Raw genomic sequence first — 18,688 nt, 5'->3', positions numbered from 1 at the left:
CAGCTTAGTCCTGCCCTATGCCTCCAGGTCAGGCAGACCCTTTCATTCGGCTGCAGCTGATTTCATCACAACATTCGGTTGAAAAGGTTCACCCTCCTCTGCCAAGTTGCTAGGGATCTCGTCTCAGTCCCAAAGCCCTCGGGAGAAAAACCCACGTCACTTTCTGTTTTCCCTTCAAAGTGTCATTCACAGTTGTTTTTCTCCACTCTGGGAATTCTTGCCCTACTCTCCATCCCGCCTATCTCTCTCCCCTGCACCAGTGCCTTCTGTCTCCTGGGAATATTCCCATTCCCACACCTCCCTCCACTTGACCTCTTTTCATTGGAGACCAGGAGGCTGGGACCGGGCTGAGGACAAGCCTCTGTGTGGCCGGCAGTTAGTACCCCCTCACCTTTGCCACATTGGCAGACTTCTGAATATGTAACATCATATGCCAAAGGGGTGTGAAGATAGCAGGTGAAATTAAGGTCTATCATCAATTGATCTATAGAATCTGTCCTGACGTAGATTTAGCATGGAAGATAAATGTGGAAGGCGAGATGGGGCTGTTGGAGAGACAAGATAGGATAAGAACTGGAGCCGCCGCTGGTGTCTCTAGCTGCAGGGAGGAACCATCAGGCAGGTTCTTACAGCCTGTAGAAGCTGGGAAGGGCAGGGAAACAGATCTCCCCCGTCGAGCCTCCAGGAAGGAGCCCAACCCTATACACATTTTGAGTCTAACCCAGGAAGAACCCTTCCAGACCCCTCGCCTCCAGAGCCACATTCAAGTCACTCATTGTGTGGGTACTGGGGACAGAAGAAGCAGGTGCACATTGTGTATGGCAGTACAACACAATGAGAGAGATGCTTGTCCACCCTTGCAAGCAGGTCCCCACCGCTTGGACACCAATCCCAAGAGAAGTGAGGGTGAGGTCTCCCTGTCCCCTCTTCGACACATGTAGAACTATATTGTCTATGCCTGAAGTCCACCCATATGCAAACGACCCTTGAGATTCATAGGCAGGACTTAAGGACTGACAACCCCACTGTCTTCAACAACAGAGACTGGGAGAATAGACTTGGACTTGGGGCATAAGAAGCTGTCCCAGGGACCTGTTGATGCAACAGGACTGTCTGTCACTATCGGGTATTTCAAAGGGTTCAGAACTCTGGACCATAGGCAGGTATATAGAAAAATGCAATAGACTGCATGTGTGGCCCCTATTCATGGATGAGCTTGGTTTTTATTTTTTCTGTGTCACCAACTTTTTTTTAAAAGATTGATTTATTTTTACATTGAAGGCAATTAGAGAGAGAAATCAAGAAAGAGATACTTCCATCTGCTGGTGGATTACCCAAATAGCTGCAATGGCTAAAGCTGGCCCAGTCTGAAACCAGAAGCCAAGAGGTTCTTCCAGATCTTTGCTGTGGGTTCAGGGATCCTAAGCATTGGACCATCCTCCACTGCTTTCCCAGTTCCATTAGCAGGAAGCTGGATTGGAAGTAGGTCAGCCAAGACATGAACCAGGGCCCAAAAGGGATGCCAGCACCATAGCTGCAGGATAAACCACCTTGCTGGGCCCCCATGTGCTGCCAACTATTAAGCTAGCTCCTTAGTACTGTCATTGTGACACAGGGGTTAAGCTGCCATCTGCAACACTGGTGTCCCTTACTGGGGTCATGATTGGATGGAGACTGCCCTGCTACACTTCTGATTGAGCTCCCAGCTCTAACGCACCTGGAGATGCAGTACTTGGGGCCCTGTTGCCACCCACAGGGGAGACCAGGATAGAGTCCCAGGCTACTGTCTTCCATCCATTGGGGTCGTTTGGGGAGTGCACTGAGAATGGAAAATCTTCTACTTTGTTTTTCCCTCACTGTCTGTCATTCTGCCTTTCCAATAAATACAATAAATTTTTTTCAAGCCAGCTCCTTGAGAGCAGGGTCTTTGATTTTCCTGAAGGGCTGGTAACACCTGGAGCAGGAGCTGTGCACTAAGTCCAACTGAAACACAGAACGGATTTTCCCTTAAGAAAGGACTGGTGGGCAGGAAAAAAACTGCAACTGAGCCCTTACCAGGCCCCATAGAGCATTTAACTTCTGGCTCTTCCCAGCCACTTTCCCCAGGGGACAGTTCAGGGCACTGTGTCTCAGCAACTGCTTCTCCAGACAGTGACTCAGATTTGTGCGGGGTGTATGTGTGTGTGTGTGTGTGTGTGTGAGAGAGAGAGAGAGAGAGAGAGAGAGAGAGAGAGAGAGAGAGAGAGAGAGAGAGAGAGAGAGAGAGAGAGGCTAACTCCCGAGCTAAAACAAAACAAAAAACAAAAACCCCACAAACTAACAACAACAAATCTCCATTTTCTCTTCAAGCAAATGTACCCAACGGAGCTATAAGGGTCTTCAAAAAAGTTTACGGAACATGCGGGCTATGCAAAAGGATGCTAGGACTGCAAGGCTTTGGGGGAACCCGAATCCACTGAACATTGGATCGCATTTTGCACCAAGTTGGTCAGATCCCTTTGTGTAGCCGTTTCTGTCTTTTGGCGCACCTAGCCCCTTGCGCCGAAGACAAACATCTATAGCGAGGACTCTGCTCCGCTGGGGTGCTGCTGGGGTTAGAAGCGCCCCAGCAGGAGCGCAGCCCACCAGTCCTTCCCGCAGCCTTTCCAGCGGGCGCGCGCTGTCTGGCTGCACGGGGACACCCGGGGCTGGAGCTTCCCCGCCGCAGCGCCGCGCACCACCTGCTCGTCCCACCGCGCCGCCGCCCGCGATGCCTCCGGCTTTTCCTTCCTCCAACGTCACCTCCTTAAGCTCTGCTGGCGCCTGGACATCCGCACCCCAGGGCTCTGCCTCTGCGATGGGTGCGCCCCTGCCTGCTGCCCGCTGCAAAGAGTTAAGTGAAAGCCGGGCTGTCCGGCGCTCAGCGCGTAGCGGCCTGGGACTCTCTCCTGGCGGCCGCAGGTTCCAGGCCCCTCGCTCGACGCTCCTGATTGGCCAAGCGCCTGTCAGTAGTAAAAGTATCAGATAACAAACTTGGGACCTTCATAAAGGCGTGGCGGTGATCCTCGGAGTCGCGCGGCAGCCTATGACATCAGCCAGGAACGCCTGCGATGCCGCTGCTCCTGGCCAACCTCCGAGGAGGAGGGAGGAGGAGGAGGAGGGTCCTGCCGGCTAAGAGATAATTAGGCCCGCGCAGCGGCAGGGGGGAGGCGCCAGTTTTCTGGGGACACTGGCTGCCACTGTACGCGCTGCCCGCCCGGCCCCGGGGAGCTCGCAGGACTCTTGAATGAGTGCTGGGGGGTTAGCTGCGGTCAGCTGGGCTCCCGGGGGCCTTTCCCAGGTGGAAAGGAGGGGTCGTCTGGCACAGGGACCGGCGACCCGCTGAGGCTCAACATGACACTCCTGGGCTCGGAGCATTCCTTGCTGATCCGAAGAAAGTTCCGATCAGGTAGGGCGAAGGCATTGGAGTTCTCGGTTCAGCTTCCCGCCTCTGTGATTCTCCGCTATGTACCATCTATCTTTCCTACCTCCACTCACACACCCTCTAACCCCCTAACCCCAAAATACTTTATGTTGTTTGGAAGTCAAGACCGTTGTTTGACTTGGCGGGGGTGAGGGTAGCGGTTGACTTGAACGCGTTCTATTCTCAATGCTTTGAGTTGTTGAGTGTGATTTTCACTGGCGACTAGGCCATTCCCTATTTATATTTTCTCTATATCTGTGAATAGAGACTTTTTTTTTTGGAGGGGGTACCTCCAAATTGTGTATGGAACACGTAAGAACTTTCCAGCTGGGGAGCGGCTTCTATCAGTGTTAACGATTGAGAAGATGAACCTGATGAGGCGTATTAGGGTGCAAGGGTCACTGAAAAATGTAGCTAATCCAAACAAATCTATTTTCCAAAGAAAAAGTCACTCGGGGGAAGTAAAAATAGCAGATTTGGAGCACACTAAGTATTCAAAATGACATCACTTGTAGGAAAGAAAAAGAAAAAGCCCAGTGCCACAACTATTTTTTCCCAAACCATCTGATATTTATAAATGGAGAAAGTTTCTCCCAAAGATCTGTCGGTGGCACATAGAGAGACGTCTCAGAGGACGCTGGCTGGTTGAAGGTGAGTGGGACGGATGGATGGGAACTGGAATGGCTTTGAACAGGTGCGCGCGGAAGGTGCCAGTGTGGGGAGGCCCCAGTTCAGACTGGGAGAAACCTGACTTCTGACACTGTATTTCAGGGCCTCTGTGTGTTCCCTTGGTTTCATCACAGGGGCGACAGCCTGCTCTGTCATGACAGGACTCTCGGTCAGAAAGCCCGTGGCTGTTAGGAGTACCGTCATCTGAATGTTTGACTTAGCAAGTGTTGGATGTTGCCAACTTGAGCTAGGCTGAGCTTCGTTAACCCTTCTCCATGGGACCACTGGATTACAGCAGGGGGATTAGATGGTTCAAGAGGTGAACGTGGGGAGGCAAATTTCAGCCTTAACTTCTTTACATGCACCTGGGTTTAGATGGCTAAGGGATTCTCCCTGGAGATTCCTTACGACCTGCCCTGTTGAAGCACGTTAAAAACCTAAGAATTTATGATGAAGCCATGAGCCTCCGTGTCCCCAAAGCTCCCAGGGGCGAGACTGGCAGCGGACAGAAATTGACCGGGGATGCTGTTCTTCCTTTCCATGATGAAGAGAGGCCCGCTGGCTGTCGGTCTGTGAATCAGCTGGACACCTCACTGCCGCTTGGGAACTTGCTGAGGAGCACAAGGCAATGCTGCCACCTTTCTGAAGCAGAGTAGATGTAGCATTGTTTTATGCAAGAAACTCTGTGCACTTCCAAAGCTCCCTTGTCCAGTTATTGTGGAGGTCCGGGGGGAGGGGAAGAGGAGGGAGGGGCTGGCTTGGATGCCACGGACTTGGTGGTGTGCTTGAAGAGGGAGCCTGCAAAACAGACTTCTCCATCCACCGAAGGGCGCCGAATAGAAAAGAGAATTCTTTCTTCATGCTTTTTGTTTTGCAAAGCTGCCCATCCTTATCGTAGCATCTTTGTGGAGTTCTGGGGTCCAGATCTTGGTGCTTTTAGAGAGTTTCAGTCTTCCTTCCACCACCTCTCCCCGCACCCCTCCTTCAGTTTTTTTTTTTTTTTCTTTAGGTTGGTACAGGCTTTTGTGTCATAAAGAAGGATAGCTGTGGGAAAATCTGTTATCGGCCCAGGAGCAGGCAGGCTTAATCTTCCACGTCTGATAGCCAGGGAAGCCGGAGCCTGCTGCTTGGGCGTCTCCAATCAAGGGTTGATAACGTCTTGAATGACAGAGGAGGGGAGGGAAGCAAGTAGCCCAGGGAGCTCAGCCAAGTGTGAAGTTGAGGATGGCAACTGTTGTTTCTGAGCAAAGAGCCCATGAGAAACACACGGGATGTGCATCCGGCTAGCAGTGGCCAAGTGAAGCTCTCTCTAAGACAACTTAGCATGTTTTGGGCCGGACAGTGAATTTTGCAATGTCTCTACTTCATTTCAGTTTCTGTCTCAATTCCCTCTTGTTCTTTTCTTTTCTTTCCCGAGTGACCCCACTCCCTGCCCCCCAACTGTTGGCTCAGAAGGTGGTTTCTATCTCATTGTATTTGCTTCCATCATAGATTCTGGGCCTGGCGTATCTTATTAAAAATACTTCCCCAGATAAATGTCATGAAACTATCTAGAAGCCAGCAGATAACAGCTTTCACTCTGACCTGAGCGTACATCTCTGTAAGCTCTTATGAGCTTGTGATTAAGCATAGAGACACGCTCCAGGGGCAGTGCGCTCCGAAAGCTTGTGTATATGAATATGTTTAATGATACAAACAATTTGACTTAGCACCGGGTGGCAAGGGGGTTGGTGTCTTGGGCCAGGCTGGCGAGGATTTTAGCAGTCACTTCTGCTTGTTGGCTGGTGTGGCCTTGAACCTTAGGAGGAGGTTCTCTGCCTCACTTTGCTTCTTGTGAATGATGAAGGTTAATTGTGGGGCTGAAAGGCTATAATGCAAGAAGATTCCCCTTTAGAACAATGCCAGGCCTTAGGAAGCCCTCAGAAAATACTGTTCTCTTATTCATTTTCATGATGGCAGGATCCTCGCTTGGTCACTTCCTCTCTCTGGATCTTGATTGCTTGGTAATATTTTATGGTTTGGGGAACAAACAGCATTGGGATCAGACTGAGTGGCTGATTGGGAATTAATTAATGGTAGCCCCTTTACATAAATGCAATATTTCCATAAATGTGATACTGACGTTATTTTTCAACTGAGCACATTTTTGCAGTTTTTAATTGGCTCCGTGTTTTTTATTCAGTTTCAACAGTTTTTCCTCAATAATCCTAGAATGCACAAAGATGTATGTATTTGTATACGCTTTCCTCTCTCTCCCTCTGTCTCTCCTCTCCTTCTCTCTCTCTCTCTCTCTCTCACACACACACACACACACACACAGACATACACACACACACAGAGAGAGACATACACAGTCAAAGGAGAGAGAACTTCACTAATGGATTTCACTTCTAATATTGGGTTTCTTTTTCTTCTTTCTCCTCCACCGCCTTCTTAGCAAAACTCAAAATCTTGTGACTGCCATAACCATGCCCCATTCTTCCACCCAGGTATAGGATTTAACAAATAAAACTGCACTATGCCCAGCAAGCTAAATGTCAGACACACGGTAATTAAGTTTGTGGGTGTAATGTAGCCGTATTCGGGACATCCTTTTGTCTAAATCCAAATTTCCCTGGGCGCTCTGTATTTTATTTGGCAATCCGACCTACGATCTGAGCAGCCCAAGGCTCCTTGCTGCCCCGTCCAAAAATCCTATCAGGCTTTTAAAATTCTGGAACTCCTCGCTCACTCGCTCACTCAGAGGCCAGCACTGTAGCACAGCCTAGCAACCCAGTGCCTGCTGTGCCTGCGCCCTGTATGAGACTGCATTGGGTCTCCAGTGCTCTACTTTTTATCCAGCTCACTGAGAAAGCATTTAGGAAAGCGGCCGATGATGGTGCAAGTGCTTTAGGCCCTGCCACAAACATCGGGAGCTGCAGATGGAGTTCCTGGATCCTGGCGTGGACTGGCCCAGTCCGAGCTCCATTGCGGTCATATGGAGAGTGAACCAGTGATGGAAGATCTGTCTGTCTGTCTGTCTGTCTCATTCAACTTTTCAAATAAATCTCTTCTAAAATATATATATATATTATATATATATATATATATATATAAAACTCTCAGAATGAGCAGGAGCCACCATGAGAATGAACTCTGGGCCTCCTGGAGCAGAGCCAGCGTATGGAGTGAGCAAGAACAGGGGCTGTGTGGTTGGCTTTCTCCCAAGGGAGAAAAACAGGCCCGGCAGGTGGGCTGGTCCTGAGATAGCGGGGCTCCTCCAGGAGGTGCTGTAGCAGCAAGAAGCCCCTGGAGCTGGCAGGATGGGACTCCACTGGAAGTTGGGTAGTGGAATGCACCACCAATGATTAACTTCCACAACCCTCAGCAGTCCCTAGAACCCAAGCAAAGATCACCTCTTGAGGAGGCCTCCCACTACCACCAGCACTGCCCTTTCTCTAGTCTCTATCCTTCTGTACAACTAGCAGGACTGCTGATTCCTCCTTGAAGCCTGATATTTCCTTTCTTAGGGGCTGAATTTCGTCTCTGAAGTTAGAGAAAAATATGGGCACTCAGGTTTTCTCTTCTTTTTGTTTTCTTTCTTTCTTGAATCGTTTTCGATGCTGCTGAAGAACCTCTGCCATGCGTTCCAGTGAGGTCCTGGTCTCTCTCAGCTTTCTTGGTGATTAGTTTGGTAACTTCAGACAAACACTTTCACCTAGAGGAAAACAAATACTTTCACCAGAGAAAAACCCATGTGTGTCTCTAACGTAATAGACCTCTTTAGATTTGTTTGTCGTCTGCAAAGTTCAGTGACACCTCCATCACTGAAGTCGCTTTCAAGCTTAAGAGAGTTTGTATTTTTCCAAGTGAATGGACCTAGGTTTTGTTTTTGTTTTTTGTTTTTTGGTTTTTTTTTTTTTTGGTAAAGTTTTAAATACTATAAACTTGATGAAAAGCATTACCATACGGGAATACAATCAACTGCAACTTAAAACATGAACATTTTTAAATGCTGGGTGAATGTCTTTCCTCTCTTCCTTCCTTTTTTCTCTTTTTCTTAAGATTTATTTACTTATTTGAAAATTGGAGCTATAGAACAAGAGAGAGAGAGAGAGACAGAGATATTCATTCCCGAAATGGCTCTAGCAACCAGGGCTGCACCAGGCCAAAGTCAGGAGCCTGGAACTGCACTTGGGGCATCACTTGTTACCCTTCAGAATAAAAACCAACATAAAGCTAGAATGAAAGGAGAGGGATTTGAACCAGGCACTCTGATACGGAGTGGCTTTAAAAGCGTTTTTTACTTTTTATTTTAGAGTCAGGATTATTGAGACAGAAAATGGGAGAACGAGAATGAAAGAAATCTTCTATCCGTTGCTTCACTCGCCAAATGACTGTTATGGCCAGAGCTGGGCTAGTCCGAAGCTGGGAGCCAGGAGCATCTTCCAAGTCGAAGTAGGGGCCCAAGGACTTGGATTACCCTTGCTGCTTTCCCAGGCACATAAACAGGGAGGTGGATCAGGAAGTGGAGCATCTAGGACATGAACTGGTGCCCTTATGGGATGATGGTGCCACAGGCAAAGGATTAGCTTGCTGTATCACTGTCCCAGGCCCACTGCGTGGCTTCTTAATTGCTGTGCCAAATGCCTCTTTCTGCCAAATAGAAAGTTAACATCTTTCACAAAAGTCCGAAGAACTTTCAGAGTCTGAGTATATTCACCTGCTTGAGCCCATTATTGCGATTTCCCAGCTCCTCTAGCCTGTTTTCAGCCGTAGCTGTTGTCTCCACTGGACAGATTATTTTAATTGGTCATTTGTTTATTTATTCCTAAGGGCAGACATTTTTACCTGTTGCTTTGTTTTTTTTTTTTACTATTGTTTTTTTTGCTCCTTTGAACAGTGCTTGACATAGAGGAGACATCCCTTAAATAGGTGAGGAACAAGTGTATGCTAATCTTCCCTCAAAGTTTGCTCAAAGGCAAGTAAACTATTCATGTTTATGTTTAGACTTATGGGTATGTCTCTGCTAAATATAAACCAAAGATGGGCTGAGAACATATAAATACAAACTTCAGAGTGTGGCAACTTAACAAAAAGAAAAAAAAAAGGATTTATTTTGATTATTTATTTTGAGAGAGAGAGAGAGCAAAAGAGATCTTCCATCCACTGTTTTACTTCGCAGCCAGCACTAGGCCAGGCCAAAGCTAGACATTTCATCCAGGCCTCCTGTGTGGATGGCAGGGCTCCCAACACTGGGGCTTTTCCCAGGCCATTAGGAAGCAGGATCTGAAGTGGAGCAACCAACACGTGAACCAGCTCCCCTATGGAATGACGATGTGGTAGACAGTGTCACCATGCTAGCACCCATTCCCTACAGGTACAAGCAGCATTTATATCCCCAAAGGGGGCAAATCATGAAAATACAAAAGTCAAAGAAGCAGTAGAATGGAGAAGGCAAAATGGGGAAATAGGGCTGAAGTTCAAAGGCAAGGAGCACGTTATTGATGTCATTCTCAGGCCATAGTTTGCATGCATGCTTATAATTAAGCAAGTTGGTTGGATGAAGATTGGTTGTGGAAGCATATCAGGAACCAAGCATTCCATTGGAACTCAATTCTGTGTCTCTGAGGTCCTTTAGAAAATAAAGTCATTGAAATCAGGAAGAGTGACATTCATTTGTTTGGTTGCTAGAGTGTATGAGAGAAAGAGTCAGATTTTTGTCCAAGTGAATTGAGCCCGATTAATGGGCTGTCATCAGAGACAAACAGAAGTGGATGGCCAGAAACAAATATGCTCAACCCCAGGGTTATATTTTTCATGCTTCAAAAAAAGCCAGGGAATGCTGAGGCATATTGTCATTCATCTGCATTTTTCCATCTAGTAAGCCAGACTTTGCCGTCAGCTGGTGCATGGCTGACAGGCATTTGGCATCTCTGTACACATCAGGGATGTGGGGCTAGCAGGTACGCTTCACAGGTCTCCACCTTCCCAGGCTCATTCCCAGCGTCCCACGGACAGAGCCACAAGGAGAGTCTTGTCCCATCTGCTCTCTGGCTTCGTGATTGTGCGAAAATCAGCTCAGCTCCTTGAGCCAGCATTTCTATACTGGCCAAACAGTTTATAATGTTTGAAGCCTCATGGCTCAGTGAAGGAAAGATCTCTGAAGAATTATTAAAACTTTCTTGGACCGTTGCAGTAGCTCAACTGGCTAATCTCTACCTGCAAATGCCAGCATGCCATGTGAGTACCAGTTCTACTCCAAGCTGCTCCTCTCCCAATCCAACCCCTGCCATAAGTTGGGGAAGCAAGGGATAATGGTGCAAGTCCTTGGGACCCTACACCCACATGGGAGACCTGGAGAAAGCTCCTGGCTTCTGGCTTTGGATCCGCTCAGCTCTGATCATTGTGGCCACTTGGGGAATGAATCAGAAGGTGGAAGATCTTTCTGTCTGTGTCTCCTTCTCTCTGTAAATCTGCCTTGCCAATAAAAGTAAATGAATCTTTCAAAAAAATTGTTAAGAATTTTATTTACAGGAAGAGGGAGTTGTTCACCAAATGGGAGTGGACCCCTAAACCAGGCAGCCTGTGAATTGCAGAAAAGTGTGGAGTAGTTAGAACCTTCTGATGGACGTAGGAGCAATTAATAATAACAACTGTTAGCCAACACGTAGTTTGGCAACTTTACTATGCTAGTATTTTAATTTGCAATTTTATTAAGCATGAAATGCCAATTTATTTTTCCACTGTAACTAATACATCAATCTTAACAAAATTTGGATCATTCTTCCTCAAGATAACATAAGGAAATCTCTGAAATTTCATAAAAGTAAGTTGTATCATTTATGTCCAGATATTTAGATTAGTGAAAACTAATTCCCAACTTTCTGAACATCCCACCGAGTGTCCTCTGGGACCAATGAAGAGAGAATCTTCTTCTCTGGTTTTCCTTCCCCTGGTGATGGATGCTAAAGTCTTCCTTCCTTCCTTCCTTTCTTTCTTTCTTTCTTTCTTTCTTTCTTTCTTTCTTTCTTTCTTTCTTTCTTTCTTTCTCTCTTTCTTTCTTTCTTTCTCTTTCTTTCATTTCTTTCTTTTTTTCTTTTTCTTTCTTTCTTTCTTTCTAAATTGGGAAGACAGGTCAGATTTTATGAAGAGACAGATCTTTTATCCACTGCTTTATTCCCCAAATGGCCGCAATGGCCAGATCTGAACCGATCCAAAGCCAGGAGCCAGGAGCTTCATCCAGGTCTCCCACGAAGGTTCAGTGTCCCAAGGCTTTGGACCATCTTCTATTGCTTTCCCAGGCCAGACAGAAAGCTGGATGGGAAGCGGAGCAGCTGGGATATGAACTGGGATATGGGATCCCAGTGCTTGCAAGGTTAGGGTTTAGCAATTGAGCCATTGTACCAGGCCCAGATGGATGCTAAGTTCCCCTTTCCCTGACTTGAATGTACTAGTCAGTACAGTCACTGACCAATTGATGCTGGCTGTATGTAGTTTGTCACCTTCCATCACTAGAGACAAGGTAGACTTCCAAGTGAAATGAGACTGTGGTGCTATAAAGGGAACTTACTGGGTTCTCTGACAAGTAAAAAGTAAACTCTCACTTGGTATGGTTAACAGCATTTTTAGCTATCCAGACTCTCAAATGCTTGATTTGGGTCTTCATCTACCTCTTGTCTGGTACCCCAGTTAGAATTGCCACATAAGTAACTTTTCCAGCCCTCAATGCATGTCTCCTGGTTCTTGAGTTTTAAGCATTGCAAAGGAGTCCACAGTGTCTCACAGTCAAGCAGCCCCAAGGGATAGCCCCATTTCTCAGACAGGGTGAAATGCCAGGAAAATGCCCTGCACAGCACTCTGCCTTTTCTATTTCCAGAAGTGCTCACCCTTTTAGGAAGCTGGTGAGCTCCACCCGGGCAGGACTGGTTGGGCTGGTTTTTCAGACTCTCAGCCTTGGGGGGAAAGTCCCAAATTGCAACTTTTTGCTATCCAAGCTCCATACAGGGCAATAGGACTCCGCAAAGCAGGGTTAACTCCAGGGCAAGTTCTCTAATCATCTCAGAACTGTATGTTTCTGTTACAGGTGTTTCCTCCCTGTCCTTGCCCAGATACACACAGCTTTGGATGAAGTGATGATCAGAGGGTATGCGTGAGTCTGTGTGCACCTTGTGATCAGTCAGGGTGTTATCCCAAGTGGAGCTCAGCTGCTGCAATACCAGCACAGTTCTTGCTTGAAAGACTATCAGACCACGTTTGTGGTGCAGCAGGTTCAGCTGCTGCTTGTGACACCACATCCCATATTACAGTGCTGGGTTGAGTCCCAGCTGCCCAGCTTCCAATTCAGGGTCCTGCTGGTACACCTGAGAAAATATCACAGGGGAGCTCAAGTCCTTGAGAGCCTTTATCCATGTAGGAGACCCAGATAGAGAGATACAGTTCCAGGGTCCTCCCCATGGTTGATCCTGAGCCCTTGGCAGACAGCTGAGGAGTAAAACAGTAGATTGAAGATTTCTCTCTCTCTCTCTCACTCTGCCTTTCAAATAAATAAATAAATCTTGGAAATAAAAGACTCTCACATCCCACAAATTGCTTAGTAATCTATTAAGCATTTCCCATGTATATAGGAAAATTAGGCCAGTTATAATTTTTTAATAAATTATACTACTGTGAATTTTGATGCATACCATGAGTATGAAACACTTCATTATGTTATAGGATACTCATTATATAAATACCTAAACATGAGAAGAATGGGATTGAATATTAAAGATATGAAATGGTAGCTAGTGTTTCTAGAACACTTACAATGGGGTTAGCAATACCCTAAACCTATTTTTGTTTTTGAAGATTTATTTTATTTTTATTAGCAAGGCAAGTTTACAAAGAGAAGGAGAAACAGAGAGAAAAATCTTTTCTCCACTGGTTCACTCCCCAAGTGGCCGTATTGGCTGGAACTGAGCCAATCCGAAGCCAGGAGCTTCTTCCCAGTCTCCCATGTGGGTGCAGGGTCCTAAATCTTTGAGCCATCCTCTACTGCTTTTCCAGGCCACAATCAGACAACTGGATGGGAAGTGAGCAGCCGGGACATTCACTGACACCAATATGGGATACTACCAAGTGCAAGGCAAGGATTTAGCCACTGAGACATCGCACCGTCCCCTTCCTCCCTCTATTTTTGTTAATCCCTTGCATGCTTGTATATATGGTGATAATCACTTGTCCCAAGAATAGAAGCCTACTGGCTAAAGTCCTCTCCTTGCACCTGCCAGGATCCTATATGAGTGCCAGTACATGTCCTGGTGGTCCCACTTCCCATCCAGTTCCCTGCATGTGGCCTGGGAAAGCGGTCAAGCCGGCCCAAAGTTTTGGGTCCCTGCACCCATGTGGGAGACCCGGAAGAGGCTCCTGTCTCCTGGCTTTGGATCGGTGCAGCTCCAGCTGTTGCAGCTGTTTGTGGGGAGTGAATCATCGGATGGCAGATCTTCCTCTCTGTCTCTCTTTTTCTCTGTCTATCTGACTTTCCAATAAAAATAAATAAATCTTTTAAAAAAAGAATAGAACTCAGTAACTTTGGGCACTTAGCCTATGGAGAGTGATATTCAAGCAAGAGATAATGAAAGGAAGAATAAGCAGCAATTATTTAATACGTTTCTATTTGAGGACCACCTCTAATCAGGAAGGACCAAGATGACATCAAAGACATAAGGACTAGGCATTACTGCATGTCTCATCTGTTGGCGCTTGTATTATCTCCTTTAATTCCTACTAAAATGTGATGATCCTCATTTGACAGTTGAGAGATTGTGGTTCCGAGATGTTAAATGCCTGGCAGGACAGGTGTCAACCTGTTTGTTCTACTATAACTTGTTGACCATTTCTTTTTTCAACTTTTTTTTTTGTATGTATCTTAATACAAGTATGAAGAAGAGTCATTTTAGAAAAACCACAGAAAGACATTTCAAATGTGAATGAATGCTAATTTTATCAATAAGCTCATGGGCAATTGTTTTCTCTTTTTGTAACTTTTTTTCCTTTCCTTTTATTTTATTCAAAATGGTTATTGCTGAACCAATCTGAAGCCAGGAGTGTCCTTCGGGTCTCCCACATGCATACAGTGGGAATAACACTTGAACCATCCTCCACTACTTTCCTATAAACAGGGAGCTGAATCAAAAGTAGAGCAGCTGGGACCAGAACTGGCTGCCGCTATGGGGTGCCAGCACTGTAGGCAGGAGCTTAACTTACCACACCACAGCACCGGCCCTTCTATTGTCCCCCTATTTTTATAAATTATTTCATTTATATAAAGTATACAAATTTCACTTATTTCACAATAAAGACGTAGGAGTGTAGTTATGCCTCCCATCCTACCCTCTCTCCTGCCTCCTTCCCACCCTCATCCTATTTCTTTCTTCCTAATTCTTTCATGGTCGTGCTTCCATTTCATATCACCATCACAGGCTTAACTCTTCGGTAGATAAAGGTGTTAACATATGGTAAGTAAACCAAAAATGCACACATACACACAGTAGCATCGTTTTCGCCAAGAAGCTTTTGTGTTTCCTTTTTCATGTCTTCATCAACACATTGGTTAGTCGTTGACATGTTAACCCCATGGTGCTGTAAATCTTTTGTTTTATCCTTATTCCTGTTATTGATCTTATTTCGTGGCTTCTCATTTAATGGAGTGTATAGTAACTGCGTAATAGAGACTATCATATCCAGTTGTGAAGATACAATGCAGTATGCATGTCTACTTCCAAATCAAAGATGAACTTCCAGTGAAATGGTTGGATATATATATTTTAATCTCAGGAGGTTTTATTCCAGCGGGGCAGGAATGGGACGGGGTGGTGGGGAGGCGAGGAGGAAGGGGGAGGAAGAGGTGGGGGAGGTTGGCCGGAAGGAGAAGAAGGATATATCTTGACAATAGGGTGCTGTACTGTCTGCCAATGTTTGTTCTTGCAATGTCAGGACAGACTTAAACAACAGAATGATGGACTTATGGCTGCTTATGAAGTGCTATACTATTGCAATATTATGGAGGAAACCCATTTGAGGGGAGGGAATGAAAGCGGGGAGGAGTAGGGGAATCCAAGAGCTTATGGAATTGTATCATAAAATTAAAAATGAAATAGAAGAGAAAAAAGAAGATATAAAAAGAAACAACAATAAAAAAATTTTAAGAGATGTTAACATATGGTAAGTAAAAAAAAAAAATAACCCTCTGCAGTTATAGACAAAGTCTGTAAGCAATGATGAAGTTACAAAATGCAGGAGAATTCTTTCTGCTATAGCCTGAAGTTCCCTTCTCTCGCTACCACATGCCCTCCCCGCACACCTAACTCAGTAAATCTGATCCATTTCTTCCTGCACCTCTACTGACATGCAGTTGCCATTATCCATAGTTGCCTGTTGTCCTGTTCCCCAAATAGCCAAAATGGTTATAGCTGAACCAATCTGAAGCCCTTCCTCGATAATGATGTACTGAGCTACTTACTTCTAGCACTAACTGCTCCTCAGATTGTGTATTTTATCCCTCCACATCCCAGAATTTTTAATGAAACTTGACATGTTGCGAAAAGTTCAAGGATTTTTTTTCCTCTTAAGATTAACACCCATAAGAAGAACTCTGGCTTAAGATGCTAAACATAACCACCCAAGAAAAATCTAGTGTCTACTGTTAGGAGTCAAACAGGTGACTGCCATTAGCAGATCAGAGTTATGTGTGTGTAAATGTAACACATATGTGCTGTGTTCACCCATGGGTGCACCTATGCATAGGAAAGAAAACTTCAAAAACTTTGTGGATGATAGATTTTATGAAAAAAAAGAGCTTTTATATTTCAAGTTTTTGCAACAAAAAAACTTATCTTTCATCAAATTTTCCACGAACTTTTCCTGAAGTATGCTCATATACTCAACAATCTTCAAGAAAATACGTGTTGCAAGACAAGGATATCTCACTTTTTTCAAACTTCTGATTAGTAAAAATTGCATCCATCCATCAGGTATGGAATAAACATAGACAGTGGCACACACAGCTCTTTTGGGGATCGGCCACAACCATAGAGTGTAAAAGAGCCCAGCTCGACACATTCTCAATGTCTTCTAAATTTTCTATTTATTTTAAAATTTTTCAGTTTATTTGATAGGCAGAAAGAGATCTGGAGAGAAAAAACAATCTTCCATTTGCTGCTTCACCTCCCCACCGCCCCCACAATGCTGACATCAGCCAAGACTGAACTGTGGGGAAGGCTGGAACCCAAAACTGGATCCAGGCCACCCACTTGGATGACAGAGACCCAGGGACTGCATTCCCCTTCTGCTGCCTTCCAGGGTGTGCATTGCAGGATGCTGGACTTGACCCAGTAGGACAGGGGCTTCCAAGGAGTCTTAACTGCCTCACCATCCATCCACCAGCTTACTTGAAAACATCAGACACTTGGGTGTAGGTGTATTCACCGTATCGTAGTTGGTAATACCCACCCTAAAAGGAAGAAAACAGCATAAAACACACTTCTCAAGGGGCATGGACAAAATTGCAATGCACCCGTGCTATTATAGAGTCAACCATGGTCCAAAGCAAAACAAAAACGCTGCTGTGACAGCACTTGTGATTATCCTGATTTGCGATAATCCTGTTCATCTCTTACCATGTCTGAAATATTTAAGTTAAGCTTTAACACAGGAGTGTGTGCGGAAGAAGACCACAGCGTGTGTCAAGGTCAGGTACCCCTGGGGTCCTCCTGGCCCTCACGGAGGGGAGCAGGAGCTGTTGTATACTGAAAGTTTGCATGGGTGCATGTCTCTACATGCAGGCCCTGCAGTCCGCAGACGTGGGGTTAGGGAGCAGGAGTTGTTGCAGGCTGGAAGTTTTGCATTGGTGCACTGTATAGCATGCAGGCCCTGCAGTTTGCAGATGTGGTGTTAAATCCAGGCTCCAGACTTCGCCGGTTCTGTGGACCTCACCAGGTGCTTGATTCTCTCACAGGACTGCGTCTCCATTTGTAAATGCGGGAGCAAACGTGCCTCCCTCGTAGGGAATTGTAGGGATACTTCAGTGGGGAAAAAAAAGTTTTTAGCCACATCATGCGTCGTGTCCATTCTTGTTATAGCAAAGCATACAGTCCTCCTCGGCTCTGGTGCATTCCTTTAGAGCAGCAACTGGCCTCTTGGGATTCTCTCTTAAGATGGGCTGCTTAGCTCTCCCCCTTTCTTTTTGGCTCGTTTGAGTAATGAAGATAGTTATGGTCAATTATAGAATGTATATCATATTCCATAAAATGTTTAACAGGTGCCATCACTTATAATCTGCAAAAACTGGTGGGACAAGGTTCTGTGATTGTCAATCTTGTTCCCCATAGGGACGGGCAGAAGTTTGTAGTTCAATGGCACGTTTAAGCTCCTCCTTCCTCACCTCCCCCTCCAGAACCAATCACATCTGCTGATACGCTTTTATTTCCTTACCGGTTCTGTGCAAAGTAAGGTTGCCTGCTGCAGACGAGGAAACCACAGGTGAGGGAGCCTGGGAGACACTGGTGCACAGTCACCCAGCAGGTACAGAGCAAGGTCCCAGGGCTGCCAGAAACAGGCTGTATGTACGATCCCCTAGAGAAATATGCTGCTCTCCAGGAGGTAGACACCTGGCTTCTAACACAGTTTGTCTCCACACCGTGCCACAAAACGGCCCCTCTGTTTAAGACTTCCTTCTTGCTTGGTAGCCATCTGCACTGGGCTTCAAGAGTGGAGTAGGACAGGTGGCAAGTCAGACTCAGGATGACTGGGAGTAGGAAACAGAATGAGACAGACTGCAAGGGAACCTCATAACCCCATAAGAATTCCAGCCTCACCCAGGACACTGTCCTTAAGAAACATGGACCAGAATCCAATACTGCACAACGTTATACAGAGAGAAAATGTTCTCAAGCTTTAGGCTGGGTTGCCTCGATACTTGGTGTCTAATCGTATGGCCAGGATTATTTTCTGTGGTCAAAATATTATCACAGATTGTAATGAGCATGTAAGAAATGTGGTATAATTTTATATTTTAATTTTTCAAAATATATATCTATGAGAATACTTCCAAAAGTTCTTGAAAAACTTCACCACAAGTGTTTTTCTTTTGGTGCAAAAAAAAATTTTGAAATTTTGCACCTGAGGGGCCATCACCAAGTTCATAGAAAAGGCACATGATGAAAAAGCATTTATAAAATCTCAGCTTTGCACCAAAATAGACTTAGCTTTTCCATTCACGTTCTATGATTTTTTAAATGCTCTTGCATGAATGTGTACATGTGTACACATATAAATAGATATATAATAGACATAAACTATAAAGGTAGAAAATACTTCTCTTTGAAGAGGAGATCTTTGCAATGTTTTGAGGGGACAGTTGAAATGTCCCGTAAAAGAAAAATACATTGAACATGGAACATAATATGCATACTAAATATTAAGTTTTCAAAGAATAGTGATAGGTACTAATGTAATATGTTTTCGAATTTGCATATATATAATGCAGTCCCAATTCTTGAGCAACTGTGGGGTAGAGGTAGATACCCTAGGGAAATAAATCCGGAGAAAGAAAACATC

At 45.4% G+C, this 18,688-nt stretch overlaps 1 protein-coding gene across 2 annotated transcripts in view; it reads left to right on the top strand.

The window, feature by feature from the left end:
• Positions 1-3,199: 3,199 nt before the first annotated feature.
• The window catches only part of MYOCD (myocardin), an 82,183-nt gene continuing 66,694 nt past the window's right edge, over positions 3,200-18,688 (top strand). Inside the window, exon 1 of one of the 2 annotated variants that reach the window (XM_041000705.1) lies at positions 3,200-3,427. In XM_041000705.1, the coding sequence (XP_040856639.1) occupies positions 3,373-3,427 (55 nt within the window). In that variant the 5' untranslated portion in view covers positions 3,200-3,372. The remainder of the gene's footprint in view (positions 3,428-18,688) is intronic. The other variant, XM_041000706.1, reaches the window with a different exon arrangement.

This window comes from Ochotona curzoniae, unplaced genomic scaffold, assembly GCF_017591425.1.
Source record: "Ochotona curzoniae isolate NIBS_2020 unplaced genomic scaffold, NIBS_Ocur_1.0 scaffold_2453, whole genome shotgun sequence".
Classification (NCBI taxonomy): Eukaryota; Metazoa; Chordata; class Mammalia; order Lagomorpha; family Ochotonidae; genus Ochotona; species Ochotona curzoniae.
This window is presented reverse-complemented; position numbering and strand designations above follow the sequence as displayed.